Source organism: Sminthopsis crassicaudata, chromosome 2 (assembly GCF_048593235.1).
Source record: "Sminthopsis crassicaudata isolate SCR6 chromosome 2, ASM4859323v1, whole genome shotgun sequence".
NCBI lineage: Eukaryota > Metazoa > Chordata > Mammalia > Dasyuromorphia > Dasyuridae > Sminthopsis > Sminthopsis crassicaudata.
Genome location: NC_133618.1, coordinates 651,801,326 through 651,825,116, shown reverse-complemented (window position 1 = coordinate 651,825,116; position 23,791 = coordinate 651,801,326). Strand labels below are relative to the sequence as shown.

General features: G+C 37.5%; 1 protein-coding gene across 6 annotated transcripts in view; it reads right to left on the bottom strand.

Annotated features, from left to right (window-relative positions):
• The window catches only part of DLG5 (discs large MAGUK scaffold protein 5), a 141,316-nt gene that overhangs the window by 77,283 nt on the left and 40,242 nt on the right, over positions 1 to 23,791 (bottom strand). For 4 of the 6 annotated variants that reach the window (XM_074296739.1, XM_074296741.1, XM_074296745.1 and 1 more), the window contains exon 2: positions 1,626 to 1,694. The exons of the other annotated variants lie outside the window; for them this stretch is intronic. In XM_074296739.1, the coding sequence (XP_074152840.1) occupies positions 1,626 to 1,694 (69 nt within the window). The remainder of the gene's footprint in view (positions 1 to 1,625; positions 1,695 to 23,791) is intronic. 6 annotated transcript variants of the gene reach the window in all.

Below are 23,791 nucleotides of genomic sequence, written 5' to 3'. Positions count from 1 at the left end.
TGACCTCTGGGATCCCTTATAACACAGAATCTATGACCTTATATTCATTGTCCCATTCACAATTTTGCCACTGACCAACCCTATTCCTGTGTCCTCTTTCTATACAATTCCTGTACAAATAAACCCAAGAAAAACAATGAATGTAGAGAGCCTATGTACAACTCACAGCCCCCAAGTCTAGAGAGGTCCAAGGCACAACATAAGAAAAGATTTCTCTTTTATCCACAGATCTTCAAAGAAGCACCCATCAACACTAACCATCACTGTTCTTACAGTATATCAGAAAAAGTGGAAAGATTGGCTTTACCTCCAAAGACAATCTGAAATCACCCCTTTTCCCCCCAAACACAAGCATTCCAACCTGGAATATTAGATTCTTGAGCATGGCCTGGTGGGCCAGTTCTAATACCAAATCCAGGTTTTAGAAAGGGGGTCCTTACCTGAGAGCAGCCACCAAAATAACTTGCACCTCAACAATGCAACCCCTCTTTAATGACTTTGATTTCCTCATCTACAAATGAGGAGGTTGAACTCCTTTCCAATTTTAAATGTCTCATACTATTACTGTTCTAGATTTTAGAGGTAAAGGCCTTAAATCTGATTTCATTTCTTTTATTTTGCTGCAATTGTTGAGCTTAAAAAAAGAAAAAGATTCAAAGGGAGATGTTGGATATTTTCAAGAATTCTTATTTTTAAGATTGCACCTCTCTATTTAATTCACTCATGGGCCCTATCCCATTCTAATGGACATGGACAAGATCCATCTCCAAACTGGGATGACTTGCCTCTGCCTGATGGTTCCAGCTTTTGGGAAGCTCACTATATTCATGCCAAGCTCATCACAGTGCAGAACTCCAGAGCCCAAGACATCCTTCAGCCTCAGTTTTCCCCAGTAGCATTATTATAGGTTTTTAGGTACATGTCACCATATCCACTTCTTGAAGATTTTAAAGGATTGTCCTTAAGAAGGGGAGATTAGTCTTGTTCAGCTTGATCCCAGAGGGAAAAATGAGGAGTAATAAGAAGTTGCAAAGAAGCAAATTTCAGCTTGATGTTAAGAAATAACTTCCTAATAATTGGAGCTGTCCAAAAATGGAATGAGCCATTTCTGAATATACTTAATTTCCTTCTCGTTGAAGATGTTCAAGCAAAAGAATGATGACAGTCTGCTTATGTTGGAAAAGGGTTTGCTTCCCAGACTAGACAGCCATTCAAGATACATGCAACTCTGAAATTCTGTGTTTCCAAGAAAAGGACTTTGGTTTGTGCAGACAGGCTTACAGAGAAGAATTACAGGCTCTACAAGGCACTGATATGGAAAAGCATCCATTGTCCCCAACAATCACCTTCCATTTTAAGATTATAGCCAGGTTTCTCCTCCTCCTCTAAGAAGATTCCCTAATTGCTTATTAGAGCAAACTCCATTGAATGAGAAAACGCTGGTAGAATCTGAACAGTCCAGGTCAATTCTGAACTACACCCTGGGTAATGGCATCAGTCCCTGTGGTTCCATACAAACACACCAGGCACCTCAACCAACAGGGAGGCTGGCAGAGTCAGACCTTTGAGCTCTGGCTCCCCTGGCACTTCCTGAAGGGCTGACACACTGGCAGAGTGCTACTCACCCACACTGCTGAGAGAACTGCTGCTTTCTGAGTCCGAGGGCATGATGGACAAGACACTGTAAGTGGATCCTGGGAATGAAAGGGGAGACAAATTATTAGAACCCTAATTTGTCCCTCCTCCGACTGACTTTTTGCCTCCCTTATCAGTTGACCAGAGTACAACCAATCAAATTAGGCAGCCACTGCTTCCACCTGCTTCCCATCTCCTTAATCTTTAACCCCTCACAATCTGGCTTCTGCTCCCACTATTCCTCTAGAACTGCTCTTTCTCCAAGGTCACCAAATAAATCTCCTAATCATCATCACCAAATCTTGACTCTTCCCCTTCTTGACTCTCCAGTATTTAACAGTCTCCTCCTTCTGCCCTTTTCTGCCTTACCAGACAAAGAATTAACTTGATTATTCCTAACCCTTTGTCCACTTCTAGCTACCTCTTGGATCTATTTCCTTTTTTTCATCCCTTGGATATTGAAGAATCTATCCTGGCTCCTCTTCTCTCCCTATACTTTCTCCCGTGGAGATCTTATCCAGTCCCAAAGCTTCAAGGGTAAATTCTAAGTCATCTAGCTTCTTCCTTCCATCGAGCTACCAATCTATGGGAAAGCTCTGCCTGAATGTAAAACAGGCAGGAGGGAGTATGATGGAAGACAATGAAAGTAACAGATCCAGGTTCCACGACCAGCTCTGTCCATAATTGGGTTGTACCACCTCAAACAGAGCAGAGGTTCCAAATCTTTTTTTATGCCATGGATTCCTTTGGGCAGTGTCAGACTCCTCAGAATAATGCATGTAAATTAAAATGTAAAATAAAGTACAAAGGATTACAACCAATCATATAAATATGGCTATCCAAATATTAATAAAACAAGCTGATAGATCTCAGGAAAAGAAGCTCTTTTTTAGTGCCTGTTTTCTCACCTGTACAGAGGGAGCTAAAAAGTGCAGTGGATGGAACGCCTAATAAAATGCCAGTACACTGCTTTCTACCACTTTTAGCAACTAAGCAGCACAATGGAGGGAACACTAGGCCTAGAATTAGGAGGACTTGAATTCCAATCCTGCCCCAGACATTTCCCAGCTGTATGATCCTGGGCAAGTCACTATACCAACTGTACATCTATTTCCTGATCTACAAAATGGAGATAATAACCTTCCCTCACAAGATTATTGGAAGAATCAAATGAGATAATACTTATAGCACATAGTGGGCATTTAATAAGTGTTTGTTTCACCCTAAAATGAGTATATTGTCCTAGATGATCTCTTAAGGTCCTTTCCCATCCACAAACACTATAAATGCACATTCAAAATGAAATTTACCCCACCTCCTGAAGAAATCAAACTACCTTCTTCTGAAAGTATAAGAATCATATGATCTAGGTCAACACATAAAAACTAAGGTACTTTAATTCACTTCTCTGTCCTTTTACACCACAGATTATATTTACATATAAACTAATCCAATCCACACAAAAGGGTTCCTACCATTATGAGATTTTTTTTTTTCCCCTTTAAGGTAAGACTGTGCCCGCCATTCCATGAAACATTCAGATTATGCAGGTTCAAATAATTCTGAGTTCACTGTTTCCTAAATTTTAACCCTAAAAGAGTTAAAGCACTGTGGTAATAACAGGAAACATTCTGATATAGCACAGTAGCATTCATGTTTTCAAAGCCCAAGCCTCATCTAAGGTGATAAGTTCCAGGTGTATTATTTTACAGATGACAAAATTGAAAGACAGTTGGGACAGCCAACATGTTAGCATTGAGATCTGAACCTAGGGCTTTCTGACTGCAAAAATATGGCAGGCTACAAATTAGATGGAGGCAGTTCATTAACTGGCTTATTTCCAAAATCAGAAAAATGGAAAGAAATATCACACAAAAACACACTCTCTAGTGAACAAAATTTTGTTTATACAAATTGGAATGGATGATAGAAACCTGGCTGTGAACTTCGCTTGGCAAATAACGTGGTCCTTTTTCTCATTATTCACACACACAAAGCACCCGTCTTTCAGTTTCAAGCTTTCCAAAGCGCTTCTTCCCCCCCTTTCTACACCAAGTTTTAGTTCATTAAACTTGGGAAGTACCTCCCTTTCACCTTCTACCTTCTACCGCCCTTCCTCACTCCTCTCTGGAGATAACTGAATCAATTTGCAACCGATGTCTTTTTTCCCTTCTCAGACTTTCACAGGGTCAAGGAACAGAGTGACCATTCCTTGTCCTTCTGAATTTCTGTGAGCCAGTCAAAGCCAGTCTTCTGGCTGGGGTCCCATTGACTAAGGGGAGAGAAGGGAATAGAGAATGATGAAAACTGGAAAGGATCCAGTTTTTCTGCAATGTTCCCAGTGCCTTAGATGTCAAGAGAACAACAGCCTAGGGAGGCCATGAATGTGTTCTATCTGTCATGCTGTCTCTCTGTGGTCAGGTCTGTCAGGAAGAGAAAGAGTCACTCCTTCTCCTAAGTCACATGGCTTCCCAAAACCATGGAGGAGGAGGGGAATAAGAAAAAAGGGAGAGGGGGGGAAATGTAAATGCCTCAGGTTGCCTTCAGATTTTCTCCATCTCAGATGTTTTCCAATACACTTCCAAAACCAATAGGAACCCCACATGAACGTGTTAACACAGAATATAAGCTCCCATTGTGGAAGAACAAGCACATTGATTCACTGGTGTTGGGGCTGTGACCTAACCATTCTAGTAAGCAATTTGGAACTGTGTCCCAAAATTCAATCAACTAAACATAACCTTGACCCAGCAATACCACGACTAGATAGATCAAGAATCAAGGACAAAGGGAAACATCCCATATGTATAAAAATATAGCCACTTTTTTTTTTTTTTTTTTTTTTTTTTTTGCTAAAGAACTGAAGCAAAGTAGCTTGCCATCAATTAAATGCATACATTCTAATGTTTTACAGAATTAAAAGATTATATTTCAGGCTAAAATGGACTTTAGAGGGCACTCTTTCCAAGTTCCTAAATAAACCTGAAAATGCTGACAAAACAGCAATAATAATGGATTATATTTCTATAGTTTAGTTAGGGTAACTATAAATAAGTTATGCTATCACATAACATTTTTTACATGATCCTCCCATCATCTCAGGAGGAATTACTATCCTTATATTACAGATGAAAAAAGAAATTAAGTAATAGTCAGCCATTATCACAGAAGACTCAGTGAGTTCTGTAAGCCCAACTCTAGCATTCTTTCCAGCGGAGTATACTTTATCACCCCAAATTTCCCCACAGCACTGGGACATGGAAAGGCAGGACATGCCTGTGATAAGTTTCCAGTAAAGAAAAGTCCATAAAAAATAAAGGGGACAAGAAAATGAGAAACTCTCCAGGCTTGAACTAAGGTAAAGGATTCCTCCAAGACCAATACGGCAGAAGGCTTAGAATCATGAAACATTAGAGACCACAAAACTGTCAAAGTCTTAGTTTCACACCTTTATCTTGCAAATAAAGAAACTGAAACCTAAAGAGTCAAGTGAACATGCATTCATTTTAGAAGATAGAACAATTGGCCCAAAATTATGCAGTAATAAATGTTTATTGATTGACTGATCAACTGATCCTGGGTGCCCCAACTTTCAGTCCAATACTGTGTATTCTATGACCCCTTGTAAACTAGCAGAGTGAACTCTGGAGTTAATGAATCTTGGCTCTGCATCCAATTAAACTGCAATGGAGACGTGTGATACTGAACAATGCACTTAAACGCTCTTGGACTTAGTCTTTTCATGTAAAATGGGAAAACTATACTATGTCAAAGGTTCATAACCTGGGATCTCTAAAGCTTAGGGTTGTTTTTTTAATATTTTGATAATTATATTTCAATATGATAGGTTTCCTTTGTAATCTTATATATTATCTTGTGCATTTAAAAATATGATTCTGAGAAAAGGGATCAAAGATTCCACCAGCCACTGCCAAAGGGAACATGGCCTATCCACACAAAGAGCTCCTGAATTAAATGGTCTCTAAGGTCGCTTATGTCTATCCCTGCCATCTGTACAATTCTTGTCACATCATAGATCTTTAATAAAGGATTGTTGTTCAATTTAGCCTTTGCTCCTACTACCTACATAAAATAAGAATTTATCTATTTATTAGGAAGCCAGTATGGCATTGGCACAGGATTTGATCTCAGGACTTCTTTATATTCCTAAAAATTACTAAAAGTTTTGATCCAGTAGTGTCTACTGGGTATGTATCCCAAAAAGATCTTAAAAAAGGAAAAAGAGCCCATATGTGCAAAATGTTTTTAGCAGCCCTTTTTGTAGTGGCAAGGAACTAGAAACTAAGTGAATGCCTGTCAGTGGGAAAAGCTGAATAAGTTATGGTATATGAATGTTATGAAATACTATTATTCTATAAGAAATGATGAGCAGGCTGATTTCAGAAAGGCCTGGAGAGACTTACATGAACTGATGTGAAGTCTATAGCACCAAAAGAACATTGAATACAGCAATAAGATTATGTGATGATCAATTCTGAAAGACACGGCTCTTTTCAACAACTAGATGATTCCAGCCAATTCCAATTCACTTGTGATAGAGAGAGCCATCTGTGTCCAGAAATAAAGCTGTGAAGACTAAATATGGATCAAATAATAACCATTTTCACTGTTGTTATTGTTTGTTTGCTTGTTTTTTCTTTCTCAGTTTTCCCCCTTTTCATCAGATTTTTCTTGTGCAGCATGATATATGTGGAAATATATTTAGAAGAATCGCATATGCTTAACACATTAGATTACTTACTGTCTAGGGAAAGGGGGAGGGTAAGGAGAGAGGGAGAAAAATTTGAAACACAAGGTTTTGTAAGAGGGGACTTTAAAAACTATCTTTGCATGTATTTTAAAAAATAAAAAAGCTATTATTATTAAAAAAAAAAAAACTAAGATTCCCCAAAAGCTTTGTTTATGTGGGATCTCAATCTTAGATAAATAGATATATATACACAAAAAAACCTCTTGGTATTGTTGTTCAGTCATTTCAGTCGTGTCCAACTCTCTATAACCCCATTTGGGATTTTCTTGGCAAAGATATTAAGAGTAATTTGCCATTTCCTTCTCCAGCTCATTTTACAGATGAGAGGCAAATAGGGTTAAGTTACTTACCAAAAGTCATACAGCTAGTGTCTGAGGCCAAATTTGAACTCATGAACATTAGTCTTTCTGATTCCAAGTCCAGTGCTCTATCTACTGAGCAACCTAGTTGCCCTTATCATTTTCTTTTTTACCAAATTAAAAAATAAAATTGCTAATTTTAAAAAACTTATTAATCCATTTTAAAATAGTAATAATATATAAGAACATTTTTATAAAAAATGATTCTCTAAAACAAGAAAAAGTTATTGAAAAATAACACTATTTTTACAAGTTTTTTGCAAATTTCCTTAATGTCTAGTTTAATAGAAAACAGCCCAATTCTGTTACCTGTTGCAGTATTTAGTCTGTTGGGATTATGTTGTTTTGGTTCAAATAGATGAAGAAAATCGGGGCTCACACAGAGAAATAGTTGGAAAAAAGGAAATTTTTTTCTTAAAAGGAAAATAACATTTTAATATCATTATGAAAATAGCTTTAACCTCATATAAAAGTATAAGAGTATAAAAAAAGGCCTCAGGAGTCCAAGAATCATACACTGGAGAAACTGGTATAATGGTATAAACTGATATAATGAATGGAGGCTCAGCTTCCATCATTAAGACCTTTCAGTGTTCAAGTTTTACCTCTGAAACATGCCAGCTGCTTGACAGTAGTCACTTAACCTCACCATGCTCCAGGCAATTCTTGAAGATTATTATTATTGCAGAAAAGTTGCCAATCTCTTTGATAGAGTTTTCTTGCACTGATGCAGTTTTTTTCACGTTGACAGAGAGTTTTTTCACCTGGGAATTCTCCATGCTAATAAAATTAGACGTCCAGTCTCTATTCCCTTTATTAATCACAATAGAATCTACATACGTTTGGAAAATAGTATTACATATGTTGAGACACTAGTTCATCTGCAGGCAATAAGGTGGTATAGTAGATAAAGCACTGGGCTTGGAATCAGGAAGACTTGTCTTTATAAATTCAAATTTGGCCTCAGACATTGACTGGTCGTGTGATCCTGGGAAAGTTGCTTAACCCTGGTTGCCTCAGTTTCCTCATCTGTAAAATGAGATGGATAAGAAAATGGCAAACCACTCCAGTATCTTTGCCAAGAAAACCCCAAATGAGCTCAGAGTCTGATATGACTGAACAACAATAACATTTGATATAAGGAAAAAATCATAACATGAATTCCTGAACATCCTGAAATAATAGCACTGTTCTCCACAAGGTCCACCCTCTGTGTGTTATGAAAACATTATAAATTAAGCACTAAAAAGTGTCAGGAGACCTAGCTCTGATACCAAGTTGCTTGTGTGATGTTGGGTAAATCATTTCATTTCCACTGACCCTTATTTTCCTCATCTTTGAAAGGAAGCAGCTATACTCAATGTCCAAGGATTCGCCTTCCATCTCTGAAGTGATCTCTAAATTAAAGTATGAAATAATGATGATTTGAACAGCCAGAGCAATGTTAAGATTTAAATTGAATATCAGTGAAAGTATACTCCAAATGTGATGCAGAGTGGGTAGGCAGCACTGTAATTTGAGCTAAACAAAATAAAAGGAATTGTAACAAAATTACAGGAATCTGTAAAATGAAAATCAGTGAAAAGGGACTTTTATTAGAGGCTAACCTTTTTTTGCTTAAGTAATTTACATGACAATGCATGTATTTATTCAATAAAAAATTCATATGGTTAAAAAAAAAAAAAAAAAAAAAAAAGATTTTTACTGAAGCCAGATAATAAAATATACTATTCCAACTTTGGGGAATCATTCATCTCTCTCCAACTTAACCTAGGTTGCATAGAAACTTTTTTTATCCATTTTGATAATTATGTTTCAACATAATTGGCTTCTTTTGTAACTCTTTATATCTTATTTTTATGCATTTAAAAACAGTACTCTAAGAAGCAATCAATAAGCTTCCAAAGAGTTCCATGACATTCAAAAAATGAAAACTTCAGCAATGAATGTAGAATCCTTCCACTAGACCCAACTCAACTTAACTCTATATTTTCACCACTGCATTTCTCCAGAATCTGTTTTGATCTCTCCAAACTGAGCCTTTAGATATCTCCTCCCTGCCCTCATCTCCATTTATAGGTACATGCAATAAATTCCTTGTGTATTCTGGGTTTGGAAAGTGATCCTTCCAGCCATGACAAAGAAGGTAGAAATCTTTAAACCCATTTTCCAGAAAGAAAATGAATGATTCAAGGAGAATATTAGACTTGGCAGAGAGGTGTTTAAGTCAGGATTTGGAACCCTTTCCACTACATTTTTGCTGAGTCCCAGAAAAAAAAAACCTGTCACATTGAAAGAAGTTAATTTTCTATCCAAATAACAAGTTTCACTTGATCCAATGGGATTAGAAGGGACATTATTCCATATTCCAAAAGGACATAATACCCATCGGGTAACTAATAGAGAATCAAACTAGGAACTCCTCAAAGCCCACATCAGCCATTATTGTGTACCCTCCTTCAAGTGAGTGGATATCTTGTGAATTTCTGAATCTGAAAGAAGAAAGATTAGAATCAAGGGGGAAATGATTTTCTAGGGCTTAAAGTCCTAGCTCTGCAAATGCCTCACCCTTAAATCTTCCATAAGCCTCTCTATCTCCCGGAGGCTCAGTTTCCTCACCAGTAAATTGAGTGGATAGGATTAGGAAATTTCTACAGTTGCTTCCCAGCCCATTCTGTGACTGACAGGCTTTGGAAGGGCAAATACAGGAGCAACAAATGAGCTCAGGGAAAAGCCCAGCCGAATCCAACCATACCTCGGTTACACCCTAAATTTACATTTTCAGAATCTTTTATTTAAAAAAAAAAAAAAATCACCTGGGGCTATAAAAATCTAGAACTAAATGAAAAATCCTTGAGGATTAAACGTTGAGACAACAGCTTTAAGGAAAAGAGGCTCACAGCAATCTCCAAAACATGGAAGGTAATCAGGTTCACATTCAAGTCACAACCATTCATTCCCTGAAAAGCTATATGAATACTGAAGTGTTACAAATCAAATTCATTTGAAATAAAGTAGGGCTGGGTAAACTAGAATTCTTTTACTTGTAGTGCTAATAATCGCTCACTAGGGTGCTCTTCACAATTTTAGGCTTTTCTTAATATGAGGTTTTCTTAAAATGTATGTATACCTTGTATTAAATTCACAAAAATATCCATCACTCAGCACAGTAGCTGGAACACAGTAAACACTTAGTAAATGTTCATTGATTGATGTTTCCCATAAAAGTCAAAGTCATAGAAAGAGACGGGAAAAACAAATTTCTTGTAATAGATATGCACAGTAAAGCAAAACAAATTCCCTCACTGGCTACATACCAAAAAAAAAAAAAAAAAAAAATCAATGTCTTCCTCTATACTCTAATGCTGTTCCCTGTCAGAAGGCAGACAGTATATTTTATCATTAAACCTTTGGATCACGGATGGTTAGATCATAGTTGTTGTTGTTGGTTTTTCCCCAAAGTTGTTTATCTTTGCAGTGCTGTTTTATTATATAAATTGATCTCCTGATTCTGTTCATTTAATTCTTCATGCTTTTAATAGACTTTCTACAACTCTAAAGCTGTCTATTTCCTCAATTCTTAGAGCACAATAGAATTCCATCATCCCTAAACACAACTTATGCAGCCAAATGATGAACATCCCTTTAGTTTCAGTTTTTTGTTACCACAAAAAAAAAGTTTTCCCCATCTAGGGACCTTTTCTCCTTCTCTCATTTGGAACATAGCTAGTCAAGGTACTGCAGGAGCTTGTGGAAGACTTCAGTTCCATTTGATGCTTTTTAAAATGGTCCAAATCAACGAATATTAGTAACTAGCTCAATCAACTAACTATCACCAGGAGATTGAGAAAGCTAGCCATTTCACTGTCATTCTTAGCCCTTCCTTAGCTTTATCTCCATTACAGGGAAGGGCTTCCTCAGCCCAGTGCCTGGCACACAGTAGGTGCTTAATAAATGCTTGATGACTCATAAACACACACTTATAAGTGTGTGTTTATGAGTCATCAAGCATCTCAAAGGATAAGGACTATTTCCTTTTGCTTTTGTTTGCACCAGGCACTAAAGTTATAGATCATCTTGTTAACTGACCTATAAGTAGAAAGGCACTGTGTTAGGCTCCCAGACACAAAACAGTCCATGCCCTAAAGGAGGTAGTATTCTCCTGAGGGGATATACAGCATATACTAAGATAATCTATATAGAGATAGGGACTGGCCCAGGGATTTTATTGGTATAGAGAACTCCCAGATGAAGAAACTGTCCCAGTTTGTCTACAACTTTTAGAGTTTCTTGGGAATGTGGAGTCACAGAGCCAGTATGTGTCTGAAGAGGGACTTGAATCAGGGTCTCCCTGACTTAGGGTCGGATCACAATCACAATGTAGCCTCACATTTTGTATGATACTGGATACTATTTTGTACAGTACCAGGTGGCACAGTGACCAGAATATTATCCTGTGCCCATCAGTTGGGGAATGGTTGAATAAGTTATGGTCTCTGAATGTTATGGAATATTATTGCTTTGTAAGAAATGACCAGCAGGATGATTTCAGAAAGGCCTGGAGAGACTTACATGAACTGATGTTGAGTGAAATGAGCAGAACCAGGAGATCATTGTACACAACAGCAAGATTTTACTGTGATGTTCTTTTTAACCATGAGATGTCAGGCCACTTCCAATGGACTTATAATGCAGAGAGCCATCTGCTTCCAGAGAGAGGACTATGGGAACTGAGTGTGGATCACAACATAGTATTTTCACTTCTTTTGTTGTTGGCTTGCTTTGTTTTCTTTCTCATTGTTTTTCTTTTTGATCTGATTTTTCTTGTGCAGCATGATTGCAGAAGTGTGTATAGAACTGTAAATATTTAATATATATTGGATTACTTGCCATCTAAGGGAGGAGGTAGGAGTATAATGCCGCAGTAACTGAGGCAAGATAGAGATTAGAGTTTTTTAATAATTTATTTAAAAGGGAAAGATTTACTGGGACCAAATGGATCCATGGTTTGGTCCCAAGGCTGAATGAGACTACAGGCTCCAAGAATCCAGCATCCAGCAGCCAATGTGAGTTCTCAGTGACATATTTATACACAGTAGCTAAACAAAGGTGGAGTTCAAACTCTGGTGAGCAGGAATCTCCAGGTAGGAACCATAAATCTGGTTCCAACAGGTTGGGTGGCAGGACCATAAATTCTAACAAACTGGGAGTTAAGAAAGTGTCTGGCAAGAGACAGAATGTCTGGATTCCCCCTTTCTGAGTTTACATATTGACAATTTATAACCTCTGAGTTATACCAATCTTAATGAACCAGAGGACAGGTTTGCAACTAAGGGGATTGAGGCAGAACAATTAGAGAAACTGAGTGAAGACAATTAGGGAAACTGAGTCAGGACAATAAAAGAACTATGGCACAACAGGAGGAAGAGGGAGAAAAAAATTGGAACATGAGGTTTTGCGAAGGGGGAATGTTAAAAACTATCTGCTGATATTTTGAAAATAAAAAGCTATTATTTTTTAAATAAATAATAAAAAGAACATCAACTTAGAATCAGGAACACATCTTTCTGAATTCAAATTTGGTCTCAGATACTTACAAGCTGTGTGACTCTGGGTAAATCACTTCACCCTGTTTGCCCCAATTTTCTCATCTGTAAAATGAGCCGGAGAAGGAAATAGCAAACTTCTCTGTCAAGAAAACCCCAAAGGAGATCCTGCAGAGTTAGACATGACTGAAACAACTAAATTTAAGGAGAAAAGAGAAAGCACCTACAGTTATCTGGAGAGACTTCCCCTAGGTGATGTACCATGGGCTGAACCTGGAAGAATGATAAGGATTCTAAAAGGCAGGGCTTAGAAGGGAGTGAATACATTCCAGGCCTGAGGGACAACCAGCAGGGGACCAAACATCAAATTCAGGGAACAAAAAGGAGCTTCATTTTTAGGGAGTACAAAGTGGATAAAAGGAAATAATGTACAATGCATTTTTATTTTTTAAAATGAAGCTACTTAAGCAAGATAAATAAAATTAGGATAGATAGATTAAAAAAAAAAAAATAGGGTCAGAAAATGTCAGGGACAACAGGCTTATCTTATATAACACTGCCCCAACCATAATCTTTTGAATTAATGCCATTAATACATTTTCAAACCCCTCTACCCAAATTTTTGAGATGTAAATTGGCTTGCACAATCCTGCCAACCTAGGCCATACTGTTTATTACACACACATGCAAACACTTCCTTAGGAACCAACCTGGCTATCCCATTTTCCTGAAACAGAAATATTAGATGGGGTGTACCTATTAATTTTTTTCCTTTGAAACATCCCCAACTGATTTCAAAAGAAGCACACCCTCTCCAAAACCCAACAAAAAACAAAAGGTCAATTAATAATATCATGGCATTAAAATAAAGAGTTTGGATAAACTCCTCAAACTGTATGGTAAAAAGGTGAAAGTCTATGTGACTCCTTAATAACAATAAAAACATCAGATTGTGTAGCAAATACAGAAACTCATCCTTGAGTTCAGGAGTGCAAGGCCAAAAGTCATCTAGGTATTTGACAGAAGTCAACATGACTCCCAGAGAACTTAAGAGCTAGATTTAGAAATGGAACAGTCTGCTAGAACCAATATGGTTCCCTTCTGTTCCGGATGAAGGAACTAAAGCTAAAAAGAGTGACCTGCAAGAATTTTAATGGAATTTATGAAAAAAAAAAAAAAAATCAAATGAAGTGGTCTAGCTGTACCAGACCTAAAACTATATTATAAAGTAGCAGTCATCAAAACCATTTGGTACTGGCCAAGAAACAGAGTAGTTGATCAGTGGAATAGGTTAGTTAGGTTTGCCACAGCAGCCCTTTTTTTAGTGGCAAGGAACTGGAAACTGAGTGGATGCCCATCAGTAGGAGAATGGCTGAATAAGTTATGGTATATGAATATAATGGAATATTATTGTTCTGTAAGAAATGATGAACAGACCGATTTCATAAAGGTCTGGAGAGACTTTCATATTAAGTGAAGTGAGTAGAACCAAGAGAATATTGTACACAGCAATAACAAGATTATGTGATGATCAATTCTGACAGATGTGGCTCTTTTCAACAATGAAGTGATTCAGGTCAATTCAAATAGACTTGTGATGGAGAGAGCCATCTGCATCCAGAGAGAGGACTATGGGGTTTGAATGTGGATCACCATATAGCATTTTCACTTTTTTTGTTGTTGGCTTGCATTTTGTTTTCTTCCTCATTTCTTTTTCCTTTCTGATTTGATTTTTTTCTGGTGCAGCACAATAAATGTGGAAATATGAATATAAGAATATATTGGATTACTTGCTGTCTAGAGGAGGGGGGTGGAAGAAAGAGAAGAAATTTGGAATAAGATTTTGCAAGGGTGAACACTGAAAACTATTTTTGTATATATTTTGAAAATAAAAAGCTATTATTTAAAAAAAAAAAAAAATCAGAGTGACCTGTCAAGAGTCACACAGAGAAGAATACTATAATATACTTAGCTTCACCTACATTACAAATACTTTTTCAGAGAAAGGCATTAAATTCTGGGACCTTAAACAGCCACATCTCATCCATGCAGGCAATCACTTCATTCTGGTATTTATAGTTATACTTAATAACAACTCACATTTATAAAACACTTCATAAGTTTATTATTCCCTCAGGATAGCCCCTGTGAAATAAATCTTGAAGCGAATATTATCGGCCCAATTTTAAAGATGAAAACTCTAAAGATATATATGTGGGGGATGAAATACCTCCCTAAAGCCTCCAAGCAAATAACTAAACTAGGGAGATTTAAACCATCACCATAAAAGCAGGAAAGGAAGGAGGGAAGGAAGGGAGGGAATGGGAAAGAGGAAAAAGGAGAGGAGATAGAAGAAAAAGAGAGGGAATGGGGAAAAAGGAAAGGAGATAAATGAAAAAGAGACAAGAGGTAAGAGAGGAAGGGAGGGAGGAATTTTTAAGCACCTACTATGTGTCAAGCACTATTTTAAGCATTTTACAAATATTTCCTACTATGTGTCAAGCACGATTCTAAGTGCTTTACAAACATCTCATTTGATCCTCACAACAACCCTGGAAGATAAATGTTGTTATTAATATTATTTCTGCTTTATAGGGGAAGAACTTGACAAACAAAAATTAAATGTCACACTTCTAGTAAGTATCTGAGCACTACTAATATCTGAGACCATATTCAAAGTCCAATCTTCCTGACTCTAGGAATGCGCTCTGATTCTTGTCTTCTCTAACTCTTATTCAAGGCTCATCTGAAGCCATTCCTGATCTCCATGCTCTCTATTGGTTAGTGTACTAACTCCACTGCAAAAATTATGTTGATTATACTTTGCGTATTTTTTTGTATTAACTTACCTGTGTACATGACTAAATGACTAAAACTTTGCTAAGAGCAGAGACTTCTTGATTTTTTTATCTTTATATAAATGTGGTGCCCGCTATATAAGAGGCACCTAATACATGCTTATATAATTGAACTGATATATGAACTTTTTAAGACATTCAAGAAAATCCCTATCCAAAAGATTAGGAGGAGGGAGGAAGGTATGATAGCTGAATTCAATTATTTAAAGGACTGATACAGAAGAGAAAATGAATCAAAGACACCATCCCTTGGGCAGCCTAATGAAGCCCATAGATTCATTTCATAAAGTCTTGTTGCCCACATTTATAACTGATGAAAATGATCGATTGCAGTTGAAGGTTACTGAAAAATAAAGATTTAATAATTAAATAATTAAGATTTAATTAATTAATTTTCAATGGGTTGGATATTAATGAAATTAATAAGTTCTATTTCCATCCAAGTTCATGAATCTCCCAAATCTATCCACAGATCCACTGGAAATCCATGGACTCAGGTCAAGAACCCCTAGATCAGATTACTCTTTGCTCCAAGTGGCAGAATCAGGAACAATGTGGGGAAGACACAGAGAGGCAAAATTTAGACTAGGAGGCAGGGGAATGGGCTGCCTCAGCTCTTGGAATCACTTGACAGGCAAGTGATCACAGTGTTCCTTTTGTAACAGGTTAGATAAGCTGGCCACTAAGTCCCTCCCCATTATGAAATTCTATGATTTCCATCATCTAGCTGTGTTGGATGGCAAGCCTGGTGCCTAGAAAACAAAAGGCCTAAAGCTAGGATCAGCACCATGCAGAGGCAACTTGCCAAGCCTTCACTGACAGTAATGAAGATCACACGAATAACAGATGTCACTGTGTCTCGCAAAGAGTAGGTGTTCCAAAATGTTTGTTGATTCAGAATGTGAATAATTTCACTCATTACAGAAGGGAGGGAAGGAATCATGGAGAATTTTTCAAAATGCAAATATGGCTCAGAGGGGTCACTTCAGCTAACACAATAATTAACATTTTGGCAAGGATTAGCTAACATCCATTTTAGGACAAGAAGGAAACATAGGATGGAGCTGTGCACATGTGTGGATGAGGAAGGAGAAAAGGAGCCCCAACAAAGAGAGTTTTGTGTTTTGTTTTCCTGCTTTACAATTCTGTCCAAAAATTTGGGTCATTCACAATTACTTCATATACCTTTGCCTCATGTATCACACAAGCTGCCAACCCCCTCAACTAACAAACCATGGGAAAGCAGAGGCACATCAGAGAGCTGGAATAAAGCAGCACCAACCTGGCTGGGAAAGATGAGAAAAAGCAGCCATCTCCCCAGTTCCCTGGATGACAGTTATTTCAGGGGATTAATGATTCTAGGAAAAATGAAGTACAATAAAAGACTCCCCCTGACAGCAAAACAGCCCAACTGATTCCATAACTGGGGCTTTAGCTAAGTCACTACCCCTCTGGAATTCAGTATATGGCACCTATAAAATGGGTGTACTGCTCCCAAGCAAGCAAGTACTTAGTGCATACTATGTATTAAGTAATGAGCTAGACACTGCGATACAAAATGAAACATTCCCTGCCCTTGGATAGATGGAGATGGAAGAATGACTATCAATCTGTCTAAACAGAATAAAAATGTATACAAAGTAAATGAACATTAATGGCGTAGGAGGAAAGCACTAGTAAGTAGCTAGTCAGGAAGGTCCTCTGCAGAAGGTGGCACATGAAGGGAAAAGGCTAAGGGAAAGGGACATTTTTAGAGACATACATAAAGGAGGCTGGATATTCTGGACTCAAGTGAAAAGGAAAGAGAATGGACTATTAGGAGAGAGAATAAAAAGATCAGTTTGGCTTTTCTACAAATATTGCTTAACGTGCTATGAAGTAGTTCTGTATCTATTAATACAGGCAGCAGAGTAGTATCTAAGGAGTAGACTGGAAAGTAGAGTGCTACTTCACTTACTCACTGGCTACAAAATGTAGGTGGTGACGACTCTTTCATCATCTGCCAAAAGAGGAAATTCCACCTCCCAGGGCCAAGGGGAGGGCTCAACAAGACAGCAACACTGTAAGTCTTTTGAATAACTCAGTGGAAAAGGTAACCTGTACTCCCACCTTATTGAGAGAATCAGAGAATCCTACAACCTAAGAATTCATCTCATCTGATAAGGAAGGCAATGGGAAGTGGACTTATTCCACAAGGAGGTGAGGTTCAAATCCCACTTGCCAATTGTATTATCCCAGGCAACTCACTAAACCTCTTAGAGTCTTTCCTCAGCCAAAAAAAAAAAAAAAAGTTTCCAAGAAAATGGGTTAAGTATATAACCTTAAAAGATTAAAGATAGAGGGAAAGCTTTGCCTCCTGTGCATCAAAATATTCATGGTGGCCTTTTTTTAAGTTGTTAAAAAGTAAAAATAATGCAGGTCGATTGATTAGAGAATGATTCACTGAATAAATCATGGCACATCAATGAAATGACTATTACTAGATTATTGGAAATGAAAACTATAAAGAATCCAAGGATGCTGGGGAAATCTATGAAGTGAGAGATGTGACAGTATCAACATACGCAATGATTACCATAATGTCAATGGAAAGAGCCACAAAACAACTGGGAATGAGCACTGTAATTACAAAGATCAACCATGGCCCTGAAGAAAGTAGAAAATCTCCTCCCTATTTTGGGGGGGAGGAGGATGACTAAAGGTAGGAAAGGTTACATGTATTGGCAGAGTTGGTTGCTGCATGCTGGTTTTTCCAAACTAATTTTTGTTCTTCTACTTTTCTGTTTGTTATAGAAGGACAAGACAATCGACACAGGCAAAAATGTTATAATTTTACTTTGAAACAAAAATATTTATTTTACTTTCTATTTTCTTTGCCTTATGAGGGGGAAAAAGACACTGCATTTTTTTGACCAAGTTGTATTTTAAGTATTTTTAAGTTTCAGTTTTTCTGCTATTAAAAAGAATAACCCTCTGGATAGAAGCATATATTTGAAATAAAGGTGACAGAAAAACAAAAAACAGGAATAATTTTATTTTACAAAGGAAAAAAAAGTATTCTCTTTGTACAACCTTCCAACTCAGAACAGGGATCTCCCTGCCTGACCCCTCTGAAAGATGGTCCTCTAGCTAGCCTGAAACCTTCCTGTGCCAAAGAGCTTACCAAAAAAAAAAAAAAAAAAAAAAAAGGAAAAAAAACATTTCATTTTTGGAAACTCTTTAATCTCCCTTTGAGCTTGCTGCTCTTCCTGCACCAGAGTTTTCCCCAGTAACCTGGGGGCTAGTTAGTCCCTTGTCCATCCATGAAGAGAAGTTTTCACAGACTGACTTATGTTCTCCAATGTCATATGGTCCAGGACTTTTTCTTCAGAGCCACTGAGGGTACTCCTTTTCTTTTTTTTTCCTTTTGTTTTTTTTTTTTTGTTGTTTTTTTTTTTTGTTACTTCCTTTTGAACACAAGATCCACTTTTCCCATAAGTTAGTGTTCTAGTTCAGCCTTGGAAATCAAGGCTAACTCAAGCTGAAATTGAGCTCTCCTTGGTAGGATCCCTTAATTCCCAAATGTCTTCTTCCTCTATTCAGTAAATAGCCTCTGACCTCAGTAGAAGTTAACTATACCAATATAAAATAGAAAGACTGCCCCTTTGCATTTAAAAAAAGCTTCCTGGGACTCCTGATGAACTGAGAGATGGGAGAAGAGGCAGATGGACAAGATAGCAGCAAAAGCTATTCATAAAAACAAGAAAAATACTGTATATTATGTAGTATTTCAAAGAACAACAGACAAGAAGACTTGGGTTTGAATTCTGATTTGTATTCATTATTAGCTACTTCACCCTAAGCAAGAGCGTCCAAGAAATTATAACTAGATAAGATGCCAACATACTGAACAATTTACTTTCCAGAACTTGCAGATCTAAGAAACATTACACTACATAAGTGGAGGTAATCAGATGCCTCTAACCACAAGGACAGGGATTCCTTTTACAAGAAATGTTGTTTGTCCTTCGTTCTCAAAAAGGCCCATGACATCAGGGAGGGGATGTCATGACATGCAAGTGAGTTGGATTTAAGTGAGGGAGGACTGGGCAAGGTCACCTGCTTTACTTTCCCCTCTAGAGCCATCTGGGTCCAGGAGCTAGATAGAGATCAGGGAACTGGAAATGGCTCTGGATGCAATGGGAGACCTAGACCTTTTTAAGCTTAAGTCTTTAACAGATCTGTTTGAGGCAACACCCAATGATTAAGGCTAGGTAGCAACTGAGGCAAAGAATCTCCTCTTTAGCCTAGCGCCGCCGCTGCTGCCCCCCCCCAGTAAATAAATAAATAAATCTGGGAGGGGAAGATGCTCAGAGTTTTTGGTCTAAACAGAAATAATTGCTATTTATATTTTATCTGAAACTGAATGGAAGGACAGAGAAGGCAGCAAGACACAGCAGAGTTTTGAACCTGGAGTTAGAAAGATCCCAATCTGACGCAAGCAATGTAGGAATGGGCAAGATATATAACTTCAAAGCTTCAGGCATCTCATCAATATCAATTTAAATCACAGAGATCAACTGTGACTTCTATTAATATAGGAAATAATAGATCAATAAATATAAAGTCAGGTACTGTGCTAAATACAAATTTAAAAAAGCAGAAAAAGAATTCCTGCTCTCTCACAGTTTATGGGAGAGAAAATGCAGAATTCACAATCTAATAGAGGCAAAAACAAGCTAACAAGTACACACACACATATCAAGCTATCTACAGGATAAATAGGAAATAATTAGCAGAGGGAAGGCATTAGAATCAAGAGAGGCTAGGGAAAGCTTCTACTAATAGATGGGATTTTTATTAGGGGAGCAATATTTTTTATTAAATGTTTTGTTAAAGAAAGCAAAAGGGGGAAAGTAGGCCAGGAATGATGGTATTTTATTTTTCTTTTAGACTTCCTATCTCACCTAGGTTGAAGTATTCAAAGATGGGTAGAGACTTGATCCCATTACTGGCACAGCAGAGAAGCTTTAATCAGTTGCCCAAACGTAATCTAGTTCACTCTTTCTTAGGTCTAGTGCTTCCCTTCCACCCCCATCTCAGGGGTTCATCATATTAAGGCTAGGTTTTATGTAGACACCCCATCAGCTAACCCTATATAGACAATCCAGTACACTCCCCAACCAGCTTGAACATTCCCAGCAGCAGAGATTACAAGTGTGCTCTCCTACTCCTGGCCACCTCAAACATATATTAAGAATGCAACATGGGGCCCAAAGTCTAACAAGATTAACAGCTGAACATCCTTCCCTCCTTTACTTTCTCATCATCATTTCAGACACTTATGGAAAGGGAGACCCTGAAAATACTTGCAACAAAAATCCAATTGAGTTAAAAAGCAATAAGTTCAAAAATGGTTTTACAGGACTTCAGCTCATCAGCTTGGGAAACTGTCCAAGATTACAAAATTCTGAATGCATGGGGAGGGGATGGCAAAATGTGATCCATATCTTTCCCAAGACACATCACAAAAATAAATAAATAAATAAACACAACCTGGATTTAATCATTTGCAAACATCAATTTCCCAATAATCTCAATTTCATGAAGGCTACAGAGTTCATCAGAGGAACAGTTAACTGAACCAAAGAAAGGCTCATGATGACTCTTAGGTTCAGTTTGTCAATGGTTAACTAGGAAAATGAAAATCCAAAAAGTAACTATTTTAGTAAAAGAACCCAAAGGGTGTAGAGATGAGCTCATCCTAAAGAAAATTAAGCCATCAAGTAACTTTACATAATTTTTAATTGTTCTTTAGCATTATAGAAGCTAATATGGATCCAACTTGTCTATACTATTGGACAACATCCTCAACAAAAAATTGACAAGTCTTTGGGACTCAGTTTCCTATACTCCAACACCCTTCAACCAGTAAATGGTTGTAGTCAAAGCTTGTCAGTAATAAATAGGTATTAAAAAAAAAAAGATTTCCACATACCAACACGCTTAACCTCGCAAAAAAGCATCACCTTCGGCATCAGTGTATGTGCAAAACAGAAAAGACCTTGTCACCTTTAAGGACACTTACAAAAGCAAAATCAGATAACCAGATTCAGCCAGTTCATAGACACCCAATAGCACACCAAGGCTTAACAGAAATTTGCTGGCATTTGCTTGCCCCAGGGTGCAGAGCAATAAAACCTAAGCAGGCAGCCAAAAGGTGTCTTCCACCTTCACAGGTTTTACCCTTTTCATCAACCCTTAAGAAGCCATCAAAAACTGAGGAAAGGTCACCCAAAAAAAAGTTCAATGCCTTCAATTGCTAAGTCTTTTCAATTCTCAAATTATGTCCAGTTCTATCTACTTATATGGTCACTGCTCTGAGATAAAAGGATTATGAAATTCAAACTAAAAGTGGCATAAGAAACCATCTGGTCCAAGAAAATCCAAGCTCTGAGGGAAGACATTATTACATTTTATCTTTATTCCCAGATTAGTCAAGTGACTGGTACATACATATTATGTAATTAATAAGTCATGGTTGATCAACTGACTAATAGCCCAATCCCATCATAAGACAAATAGAAAAAGTGGAGTTCTGAGATGTTACGTGATTTGTCTAAGGTCAGGAAAGTTGTGACAGAGTCAAGCTTTAAATGCAAATTTTGATCCCAAATTTAGTACTCATCTGTTGGGCCATGGTCTCCCTCATGGTTCCTGCCCAATCACCCTTCACCAAGAATATCACAAGAGCTTCCAAACTAGTTTACCTGATTCTAATCTTTCTCCCCTCCAATCTACTTCCTATACTTCCAAATTAACTTTTTTTTTTACTTTTAAATTTTATTAACTTTCAACATTTACTTTTATAATATTTTGATTTCCATTCCTTTTTTCTCTTCATCCTCCTCCTTTCCCCATTCCTACAATACATCTGTGACTATTTCATTTCTTTGCTAAAAAGAAAATAAGCAAGTCTTTAGTAGCACTTTTCTGCCTTTTGGATAAAATACAAACTCATCATTTGAAGTCCTTTACAATCTGGCTCCAGCTTTGGGAGGCAAAAGAGGAGAGGAATAACAGAAATAAGAATAACATACTATGAGGTTTACAGTGTTCTTTACAAATATCTCAACTCTCTCTTCATAACCCTGGAATTTAGATGATATTATCCCCATTTTATAGATAAAGAAACTGGCAGAAAATAGTTAAGTAATTTACCCAGGATCACACAGAAACTGCAGATATATATTTAGGATTGGAAATATAAGGGGGAACTTCCTTACAATTTGTTGCCATTCTCAGCTTTGGAGGCTTCATTGAATGTACACTCATATGCAAAAAAAAAAAAAAAAAAAAAAAAAAAAATCATGCACCAAACTTCCTCCACTTTAATTTTGGCTTTTTCAAGTTGAGAATTTAGCTTCAGTGCTGTAGCCGACCTTAATGCCATGATCTTGATCTGTTCTCATTGAAGATATTTGACAATATGGCAGAAAGTATCATGCTAAAAAAAAGCATGGTGCCCAAACACACATGGTGGTCCCATTGGTGACTGGGAAAGCGTGAGAGCATGCTCCATTATCCAGAACCTGGGCAAGCATGCCATCATGATACTGATGTACAATACAGATGAACTTTAATGGGCAACCAAATTTTGACTAATTTTCCACAAGCCCTCACGATTAACAATGTCAAAGGGGAGCTTAACAACAATAGCAACCATCACAATTCTTTGTGACCCCATTTGGGATTTTCTTGGTAAAGATACTAGAATGGTTTGCCATTTCCTTTTAAAGCTCTTTTTACAGATAAGGGAACTGGCCAAAGTCTCCCACAGCTAGTAAGTGTCTGAGGTCAGATTTGAACTCATGAAGGTGAGTCTTCCTGACTCCAAGTGCAGTGTGCTATCCTCTGAGCCACTAGGTGCCAACAATTAGAACCACCCCAAAGTAGGGATAATGGGTTCCCTCACCTCAAAATATGTTGGTAAAGCAAAGAGGGGGTTAACCATTCACCAGATCTGATGCGGACTGAATTCAACTGGCATGTATATGTTGCTTTAATAAACAAAGCCCTTTATGCACAATATCTCATTTGGTCTCACAAATGGCCTCTAGGATTCCCTCCAATTCTCCAATTCTGTGATCATATGAGGAAATACTGTAATATGGCAGGAGGCTCATCTCTAACATTTACTTACTTACTTCCTACCTGAAAGACCTTGAGAAAATTATTCTATCTTGTTGGGACTTCCCACCAAGATGACTATAGGAGGAGACAAGCCCATCCACCTCCTTTACCAGCAAACTGAGAAGTTTGGCACAAGATCAAAAAAAAGACGAAGAAATCCAAAAATAAACTACAAACAAGAAATAACAGACATTTTACCCCAGATCTGCACAAGTCCAGGGAAGCAATCCTTTGAAGTGACTGGTAGAAATATAATTATCCCCATTCTACGGATGAGCAGAGTCACAAAAGTTATCAGCACAGACAGGACTTGAAGTCTATCTACCATACCTGGAATGCACTCCCTCCTCCTTGCATTTTTAAATACTTCTCCTTTTTCAAGACTCACCTTAAGTCACAATCCTCTTCAAGAAAGAAGGACAAACAACCTTAAACATCACCTTCTGCATC